The sequence below is a fragment of the Suricata suricatta genome, chromosome 2 (genome assembly GCF_006229205.1).
Source record: "Suricata suricatta isolate VVHF042 chromosome 2, meerkat_22Aug2017_6uvM2_HiC, whole genome shotgun sequence".
Taxonomy (NCBI): Eukaryota; Metazoa; Chordata; class Mammalia; order Carnivora; family Herpestidae; genus Suricata; species Suricata suricatta.
In genome coordinates this window covers 102,387,919-102,397,486 of record NC_043701.1, presented here as the reverse complement: position 1 = coordinate 102,397,486, position 9,568 = coordinate 102,387,919, and the positions used below count along the sequence as shown (strand labels likewise).

Here is a 9,568-nt window from a genome sequence, read left to right as displayed (position 1 = left end):
TATGACGTAAACTTATAAATAAGTAAACAGACCTGAAAATAGGCCCTTGGGGACCTGGAAGGGCAGGGCAGGTGGCTGCCCGCTGGTGGCACTCTGCCCACCCTGCTTGGGTGTCTCTTGCAGATCGGCTTTACCACAGACCCACGCATGGCCCGCTCCTCGCCCTACCCCACTGATGTGGCCCGTGTCGTGAATGCCCCCATTTTCCACGTGAACGCAGACGACCCAGAGGCTGTCATGTACGTGTGCAAGGTGGCAGCCGAGTGGAGGAGCACATTCCACAAGGATGTGGTGGTAGACCTGGTGAGTGACCCCCATCTGTGTCTGGGAGAACAGAGCTGGCTCCCTGGCGCAGGCTCCCCACGCTGCCCTTCCCCAGAGCTCCCAAGGCTGTAGGGCCAGTGAGCTATGCTGGGACAGGAAAGAAAATGGCTGGGGCCTCATCCCAGGGTGTCCCCAGGTCACGCTTGTTTCATCTGGGGTGAAGGAGCCAGATAGGACCCCAATTCTAGAGGAGGTAGACTGAGGCACCATGCAGTAGATGCGGGCTGATGCTATGTCCCTGATGCCAGCGTCTCTGGGCTTTGTCCAGGTGTGCTACCGGCGCAATGGCCACAACGAGATGGACGAGCCCATGTTCACGCAGCCGCTCATGTACAAGCAGATCCGCAAGCAGAAGCCGGTGCTGCAGAAGTACGCAGAGCTGCTGGTGTCCCAGGGCGTGGTCAACCAGCCCGAGTACGAGGTGCGGCCCGGCCCAGCCACGGGGCACTCCAGGGTCCCCACAAGAGTGTGCGGAATGTTTACAGCCACGACATTCCCCACACATCACTTCTGGACAGTCTGGGCTATGGGGAGCTCACAAAGGAGGTGGAACCTGAGAGCCTGTGCAGGGGGGCCGGCGACGGGCCTGCTGTAGACCTGGCCCTCCTGGCTGCTTAAGAGAGGCCTGTGTAGGTGCTCAGGGCACAGAGGCAGAAAGGGCTGACTTTGGCGGCCATCTGGAGGTCAGGGCCAGCGCTGGGGTGGCGCTGTGGTCCTCCCCTCTCCAGGTAGTCCTAGGAGTCATAGGAACTGGGCCAGTGTGCAAGGAAGGAAGCTGGGTGGGGGTGGGGGACAGGCAGGGGCAGGGGCTCCCGCTTCGAGCAGGTCTGCAGCGAGCAGACTTGGAGAAGAAAGTGTTGGGCGTGAAAAAGATAAAGACAATAGCCCCCCCTCGCTGGCCTCTAAGTGGGCGTGCACATGGTGGCCCCAGAGCCTGGTGCACAGCTACCCAGACAGCCATGCTGTGCTCCGCCCTCCAGGAGGAGATCTCCAAGTACGACAAGATCTGTGAGGAGGCCTTCACCAGGTCCAAGGACGAGAAGATCCTGCACATCAAGCACTGGCTGGACTCCCCTTGGCCTGGTGAGCAGGGGGCCATCACCAGGCACCCCTCACCCGCCCCCACAGCACCCCCAGGGGCCACGGTGTGGCTCTCAGACAGTGGAGTCTGTGCTTCAGCTGGGCCTCCTGTCCTAGGCTTCTTCACCCTGGATGGGCAGCCGAGGAGCATGACCTGCCCCTCCACCGGCCTGACGGAGGACATTCTGACACACATCGGGAATGTGGCCAGCTCCGTGCCCGTGGAGAACTTCACCATTCACGGAGGTGAGGAAGCATCTGCCACCTGGGCCAGGAGGTAGAGGACCGGTGGGGGCAGGGGGAGGATAGCACCAAGCACCACTGCTGGCTGCTCCGCCCCGCGCTCCCCTCCCCACTGTCCCAGAAGGCGAGTCAGGCCCTCAGGGGCTGGGCTGGAAGAGGCACTGCTCTTGTGGCAGCTGGCGAGCACACGGTCTCTGCAGGGCTGAGCCGGATCTTGAAGACTCGTGGTGAGCTGGTCAAGAATAGGACCGTGGACTGGGCCCTGGCCGAGTACATGGCTTTCGGCTCGCTCCTGAAGGAAGGCATCCATATCCGGCTAAGCGGCCAGGACGTGGAACGGGGCACCTTTAGGTAACACGCTCTGTGATCTTGTGGGCCCTGCGAAGTGCAGGGCACAGAAGGGGAGGGCCCTGTGTGTATCCTAAGAAGACCACTGCTGGGAAGCAGTCATGCAGTCCTGTGCTAGCGCAGGTGCACCCCTTCCCTGCTCTGATGCGGACACTCCAGCGGAGCACTGGCCGACCTGTGGGTCTCCTGGTCACGACAGAGCCCCAGTGCTCTGCCTCTAAACTGTGCTATTCTGTTCTAGCCACCGCCACCACGTCCTCCATGACCAGAACGTGGACAAGAAGACCTGCATCCCCATGAACCACCTCTGGCCCAACCAGGCCCCCTACACCGTGTGCAACAGCTCACTGTCCGAATACGGGGTCCTTGGTGAGTGCTGTGGCCCACAGGCCCGCCCCCCCCCCGCCCCCCCTCCCCCAGGCTCAGGTCCGTCTTGTCCCTCCTCTGTGCCCTGCAGGCTTTGAGCTGGGTTTTGCCATGGCCAGTCCTAATGCCCTGGTCCTCTGGGAGGCGCAGTTCGGTGACTTCCACAACACAGCCCAGTGCATCATCGACCAGTTCATCTGCCCAGGGCAGGCCAAGTGGGTGCGGCAGAACGGCATCGTGCTGCTGTTGCCCCACGGCATGGAGGGCATGGTGAGCCCTACCCCCTCAAGACCCGGGAGTGGTGGAGGGGCGCGTTTGCCTCTCCCCTGTCCCAGAAGGCAGGAGGCAGCTCCGGCTCCACCTCTGTGAGAAGCAGGGGTACTGGTGCGGGCCACCTTCCCATCCCTCCCCACACTGGGCCTAGGAGGACTGTCTTCACTGCAGAGGCCCCGCGAGAGGAGCCATGCAGAGCCAGGCTGTGGGCCCTGTCCTGACACAGAAGTGCCCCTCTGCGCTCTGGGGGAGGGAAGGAGGTGGAAATGCCAGGAGGTCGATGGAAGTTGATGCTTATCAGACCAGAAGTGACCTGAGTCCATTAAGGAAGAGATGTGACATGCACCTTCCGCCTGTAACGTGTGTGTCTGGTTCCAGGGTCCAGAACATTCCTCTGCCAGGCCGGAGCGGTTCCTGCAGATGTGCAACGACGACCCGGATGTCCTACCGGTAGGCACGGCACTGCCCCCTCCCAGCCCCCACCCCAAAGTGAGAGACTCTGTCCTGCTGCTGCAGACACTGCCTCAGAGCCCACTCGGTGCAGCCACGTGCAGTTGAGTTCAGGCGGACGTTGTAGAGGAAGAGTCCTGGTGGTCTCAATGAAACTTGAAGACCTAGAACGACATTACCAGGAGGGGGTTTCTAAGGCAGATCAGATCTGGCTGCAGGCCATGGTTTCCAGAGGAGCAGGAAGGCCCGAGGGACCAACCAGCCAGGACACACAACCCCAGTGAGGGCCTGCGGAGCTCCAGGCGGGGTCCCCTCGTGCACGCACCCAGGACAACAGCGGTGCCTGAGGCTGGGCTGGGCTGGGGCCTGGCCCTGAGGCCCAGGGACAGGTGCTCAGGCCGCCCCGCCCGCGGCCTCTCCCTCACACTGCAGAACCTGGAGGAAGCCAACTTCGACATAAACCAGCTCTATGACTGCAACTGGGTCGTCGTCAACTGCTCCACGCCTGGCAACTTCTTCCACGTGCTGCGGCGGCAGATCCTCCTGCCCTTCCGGAAGCCGGTCAGTGGGGGGAGTCCCTGCCCAGAGGCCCGGCCTGAGGAGTCCGGGGCCCCCACCCAGCAGGAGGATGCACCTGTGAATGGGCGGTTGGGGGGCAGTATGCCTGGCGGGGTCCCAGCCAGCGGGCTCCTGGGCCAGGCCTTAATGGAGAAGAAGTGGGTGTAAAGGACACACAGTTGGCACAGCCTGGCTGCGGGCGGGGACCCCGAGGAGAGGCTGGGGCCCGGTGTCGGGGCGCCAGCATTCAGTGCAGCTGGGACAGGTCCTGGAGGAGTGGATGCTGGGCTCCTGGCCACACAGCCAGGCCTCCTTCTGGACGCCAAGGGGCCTGATCCATCACGGGCCTGTGCTTTTCCGTTCTAGCTCATCATCTTCACTCCCAAGTCCCTGCTGCGGCACCCTGAGGCCAGAACCAGCTTCGACGAGATGCTTTCAGGTAGGCGTCGGGAGTGCTGACGGTCTCCTGCGGCCCTGGCCATGTGTTTGGTTGTTGCACACACACCAGTGAACATAACAGCCCAGATATTGGAGCTTTCGTGTGTTGTGCCCCACCCCACCCCCCCAGTCTGCAGCCTTCGCCTGGGCGCCCTGGCCTCCTTTAGAGGTGACGAGCCAGTCTGACCTCAGGGCTCTTCCGCTCTGAGGAGGAGGCCGTGCATGAGACCCACAGCGACCCCAGGCTCCTGGGCCAGGGAGCCTTCTTCATCTTCAGTCAAGCTGAAGCCTCCTCGGTCCGTTTGGACCCCCCAGGTCCGGGGACCAGCACCCCACTGCCGTGCCTGGTTCACTCGGCAGGTGCCCTGCACACGGGTACATTCATGTAGCTCATGTCCTCCCGTGTCTGGCTGCTTGCACTCCTGGCCTGCCCCACAGGTGTCACAGAGCAGGTGCCGGGACCTGCTGCGGCTGATGACGGACCTGTGCAGGTGGTCCACTCACACAGGCTGTTCCGCCATCGGTGGACACGTGGTTGCTCCCTCGCACGAGTGGTTGAAAATGATGCTGCTGTGGACGTGGGTGTGCAGATGCCCCTTCTCGGCCCACTTCCGGCTTGCTTAGGCGTGTCCCCGAGGTGTAGCTGCCGGGTGCCGCGTAATTCTGTTCTTGGGGTTTTGAGGGACAACCATACCGTTGTCCGCAGCGGCCGTGACATCTAATGTTCAGCCCATGGGAGCTCGTCTCTGCACTGGTGTGACAGTGATGCTGAGCCCCATTGTGCACATCTGCTGGCTGTCTGGGCATCCACTTTGGACAAGTGTCTGTTCCCGGCTTCGCCTGATTTTGAGTTGGGCTGTTTGCCTTGTTGCATTGTGATTCTTTCTGTGCGTGAGGTACTAATTTGGCATCAGATAAATGACTACAGAGCAGCAGTAAGCCTGCCACCCAACCACCCCCCCCACCCCGGGGACACACGTCTCTGCTCACTTGTGTCTTCAGTGCTTTTCAGCAACGCTTTACAGTTTCATCGCAAGTCCTCACTGCCTCCGGTCATCCCACTGACGCTGGCCCATGTGGGCTTTCTTGTTCCTGTTTGGATCACATGTTGTCAGTCTGCAGAAATGCACCTTAACTCTGAGTGTGGACATTTTTATCCTGCGACTTTGTTGCGTTGGTTCATTCTAATTTCTAGGGTTTTAGCCATCTACCCACAGATCATTTTATCTCTTCCTTTTCCAGTTTAGAGGTCTTTCATTTTCCTTTCTCCCCTCACTGCTCAGGCCAGGACTCCCAGCACTAGGTTGGACAGGAGTGATGGCCATGGCGTCCCTGTCTTCTTCCTGATCTTAGAGGAAGAGCATCTGTCTCTCAGCCCTAAGTCTGGTGCTCATTGTGGGCTTTTTGTATCTAGCCTTTATCACATGGGGGAAGTTCCCATAGCAGGAACGTGTGCGTATGTTATGTGTGTGTCGCTAAGAGAGACCTTTTTCTGGATGCCACTTCCAGAGGGCAGCCTGGTTCCCCTCACCAGGCCCAGCTCTGGGAATCTGAATATTCCCAGCGCATGTCACTTGCTGTCTGAAACCATCCTTGCCTACTGTGCGCTGCACACGATGTGCTTCTCAAGGTGCTCTGGATCCAGATGGATTCTAGGGCCTCCTGAGGCTGGTGCGCTGGGAGCTGCGCGTTCTGGCACCAGCCCATGTCCCGCCATGCCCTGGGGGACTCTTGTGAGCCCTGGGTGTTTTTGGCCTGGTCCTGAGAGGACCCCTGGCTGTGGGGATTCTCTCGTAGGAACCCACTTCCAGCGGGTGATCCCAGAAGACGGCCTGGCTGCCCAGAACCCAGCAAACGTCCGGAGACTTCTGTTCTGCACCGGCAAGGTGTACTATGACCTCACCAGAGAGCGGAAGGCCCGGGGCATGGCAGAGCAGGTGGCCATAACCAGGATCGAACAGGTGGGGGCCAGTGGCTCCACAGCAGGTGCCTGCGTCCCTCTTCTCGGTCCCTGAGCTGTACACCCAGGGACCCTTCCCATCTGACTGGAGCCCCTCGCTCCGCAGTTGTCCCCGTTCCCCTTCGACCTGCTACTGCAGGAGGTGCACAAGTACCCCAACGCCGAGCTGGCCTGGTGTCAGGAGGAGCACAAGAACCAGGGCTACTATGACTACGTGAAGCCGCGGCTGCGCACCACCATCAGCCGCGCCAAGCCCGTGTGGTGAGCTGGACCTGGGAGCTGGCCGTGGGAGGTTGTTGGGGGGACTTGGGCAGGAGCTGGCTGGGGGCAGGGAACTGGCTAGGAGGGGCGGGGCCTGAGACCTGGATAGGTGGAGGTATTGGGGGGACTTGGGCAAGGGTGGGGCCTGGGGGTCTGGCCAGGGCTGGGGCCTGAGGAGCTGTCTCTGCTCAGGGCAGTGGAGACTCCATGCTCACTGTTTCCCCACGTACCCCACCCCCACCCCCTGCAGGTATGCTGGCCGGGATCCAGCTGCAGCTCCTGCTACTGGCAACAAGAAGACCCACCTCACAGAGCTGCAGCGCCTCTTGGACACGGCCTTTGACCTGGACGCCTTCAAGAACTTTTCCTAGACCCTGCCTGGGCCACCTGGGCCTCGGCTGCCCCTCGCTTTTCAACTAAAGAATAGTGCCTCAGCGCTGCCCACACCTCTGCCTCTGCTGCACCGCACACCCCCTCCCGCTTAACGTTAGGCTGCTGTCCCCCCAGTGCTTGGCCACCCCCCAGGCCAGCTGTCCCCAGGTGCGCGACTTCTGCCATGCTGAGCAGCTGAGCATCCTCCATGGAGGAGAGGAGCCCCTGTGGGTGTCCCAGGAGGGTCTGCCATGCCCGGCCCTTCCGCCCCGCGGGCCCAGCCTCGCACCCCACCCCCAGTGACAGCACCTTTCACCGGGGAGAGGGCTAGGCTCCACTGGAGACCCCACTGCACAGTGAACCAAGGCACTATGTGGGGCATTGGGTGGGAGGTGGCCTGTGCCTGGCCTGGCACAGAGAGGGCAGGTCCGCTCTCTGCGGTGTCCGCTTCTGGCCCTCGAGAGGGGCCTGGGCCACTTGTGGGGCCCATGCATACTGCACCCACCTGGGGCCACGGGGTTTAGGGCTCGGGACTCACGGCCAGGCCAGGGCACAGCCACTGCCCACCCCCCAACCAAGCACCCCCTCCAGTTTCCTGATTCCCGGTCGCCAGTGCCGTGGAGACAGAAGGGGTCTCGTCTGGGCTGTGCCGCAGTTGGTAAGGGGGAACAGGAAGGCCAGGGCTGAGGGCAGCCCCCCTCACCCGTCACAGGACAGATCTGATTTATTTATTTTGGTTAAAAAAAAAGAACAAAAACAACTTTGCATTGCATTTGGCTTGACCCATAAACGAAGTTACCCTTGGGACGTTTGTGTGTGGTCCTTTCTGTCGCCCCCCCATCCTGCCCAGAAGCAGCCCTCCGGTGCACGGCCGTGTGTCACAGGTATAGATTGTGCCCGGTTCTGCCCATGATACCGCAGTCTGTGCTTGGACCGCAGCTGGTCCGCCCATCCCCCTGGGAGTTTGCACCCCTGCAGGACCTCTGCAAGGCCCCCAGCCCAGTGCCCCTCTTGACAAGAGCTCCACCATCTTGGGCTCACAGCACACCATCCTCGGCCCCCTGAGGGATCAGTGGGTTCCAGCCTTGAGCGAGCTTGGGAAAGGCCTGGATGTGGACATGGGCTGAGAGCCACCCCGAATTCTAGGCCACACTCAGGTCCCTTTTTTTTTTTTTTTAAATTTATTTTCAAAAGAGTGTGAGCAGGAGAGGGGCAGAGAGAGAGGGAGACACAGAATCCAAAGCAGCTCCAGGCTCTGAGCTGTCAGCACAGAGCCCAACGTGGGGCCCAAACCCACAAACTGTGAGATCATGACCTGAGCCAAAGTCGGATGCTGAACCAACTGAGCCACCCAGGCGCCCCAGGTCCCTTATTCTGGAAGCCTCTTGGGATCTCTTCATGTTATCCCATGTGTTCCCTGTGGCTCGGCCATGGGTCCTCCAGCCCTGGAGTGGCGGTGGCCACACACAGGCAGAGCCGAGTGTGGGGTCAGGGCAGCAGGACCAGCAGGACCCTGTGTCAGATGCGGCCAGCGGGGTGGGTCAGTGTTAAAGGAGGCAAAAAAAAGTCAGAAGCCCTTTTCCTTCCCTGAGGACCCCAGTCCAACTGTGAAGGAACCTCCCCTCTCACTGCCGCCACGAGGACCACATGGAGAGGGAGAGTGCAGGGGGGCTCTCCGAGGAGGGAGTGCTCAGACCTCATTGGGCAGCTCTGTCTGCTTGCCCTTGGGTCGTCCCTCCCGCTGCTGTGGAGGAAAAAGTGCATCCTGCCTGCTCAGAGGGTCTTTGGGAAGGGTGAGTGTGTGCTTACATGTATAAGTGAGTGTGAGCAAGCATGCATGAGTGTGCATGGGCATGGGTTGTTCGGGACCAAGAGGCCCTTGGGACACCCACACCAATTTGAAAGCTCGAAGTGCTGGGGGGCCTGCACCCGTGGGGGCTTCAGGCCCCAGGATAGGTGACCTGGGCAAGAGGGGCTTAAGGGGGTGGCCCAGGTGGGGCTGAGGCCTCACCCACCTTGGCCGGGTATGGGGTGACGTACCCACCCAACTTCTCCAGAGGCAATGGAATTGGAGTCAATGTGGAACCTATTTCTGCCCTAAACTCTGTGGGGCAGTGAGCTAGTATTCAGTTGGGCCTGGACCGAGCAGAGACAACAGAAAACGGTGTGGAGCCACACTGCCTGCATTCCCCACCTCAGGCTCCCACTGTCCCCGCAGAGCCCACGTCATCTAACGCCCCATTTCCCAGCCTCCTCCCCAATGGCCTCCTCACCTCAGCGCCTTTTTCTTTTTTTTTTTTAATTTTTTTTAATGTTTATTTACTTTTGAGAACGTGAGAGACAGTGTGAGCAGGGAAAGGAAAGGGAGGGAGACACAGAATCCAAAGCAGGTTCCAGGCTCTGGGCTGTCAGGGCTCAAACCCACAGACCATGAGATCATGACCTGAGCCCAAGTTGGTCGCTCAGCTGAGTGAGCCACCCAGGTGCCCATCAGGGCCCTTTTCTTAATGGAGGTATAACTGATACATGCTGTTATAGTCCAGATATAGATGTAGTGGGTCTGCGTTGAGCATCCTTACCACACGTACTTATAATCCGTTTTTCTTATGATGAGAACTTTTCAGATTTACTCCCTTAGAAACTTTCAAATACACAACACAGTGTCATTAACTACAACCACCATGCTACACACTGTACCCCTCAACTTGCTCACAGTGGAATTGGAAATGTGTCCCTTGTGACTCCCTGCACCTGCCCCCCCCTTCACCACCCCAGCCTGTCAGCTCTTCGGTGCCAAGGATGACCACCCGGCCTCAAGCCCTCCCTCTCCCCGTCCCCCTGTTGGGGTCAGATGGGCAGGCAGAGACCCCATCTCCCCAGCCTAGGGTGCCCCTG

The 9,568-nt window shown here is 60.3% G+C and overlaps 1 protein-coding gene across 5 annotated transcripts in view; it reads left to right on the top strand.

Annotated features, from left to right (window-relative positions):
• OGDH (oxoglutarate dehydrogenase) overlaps positions 1–7,480 on the top strand; it is a 61,648-nt gene extending 54,168 nt beyond the window's left edge. For all 5 annotated transcript variants that reach the window (XM_029931011.1, XM_029930995.1, XM_029931015.1 and 2 more), the window contains 13 exons: positions 124–303; positions 593–745; positions 1,305–1,407; positions 1,522–1,650; positions 1,848–1,998; positions 2,237–2,364; positions 2,453–2,631; positions 3,013–3,084; positions 3,517–3,645; positions 4,009–4,081; positions 5,878–6,041; positions 6,147–6,301; positions 6,552–7,480. In XM_029931011.1, coding sequence (XP_029786871.1) covers positions 124–303; positions 593–745; positions 1,305–1,407; positions 1,522–1,650; positions 1,848–1,998; positions 2,237–2,364; positions 2,453–2,631; positions 3,013–3,084; positions 3,517–3,645; positions 4,009–4,081; positions 5,878–6,041; positions 6,147–6,301; positions 6,552–6,672 — 1,737 coding nt within the window. In that variant the 3' untranslated portion in view covers positions 6,673–7,480. The remainder of the gene's footprint in view (positions 1–123; positions 304–592; positions 746–1,304; positions 1,408–1,521; positions 1,651–1,847; positions 1,999–2,236; positions 2,365–2,452; positions 2,632–3,012; positions 3,085–3,516; positions 3,646–4,008; positions 4,082–5,877; positions 6,042–6,146; positions 6,302–6,551) is intronic.
• Positions 7,481–9,568: the final 2,088 nt, after the last annotated feature.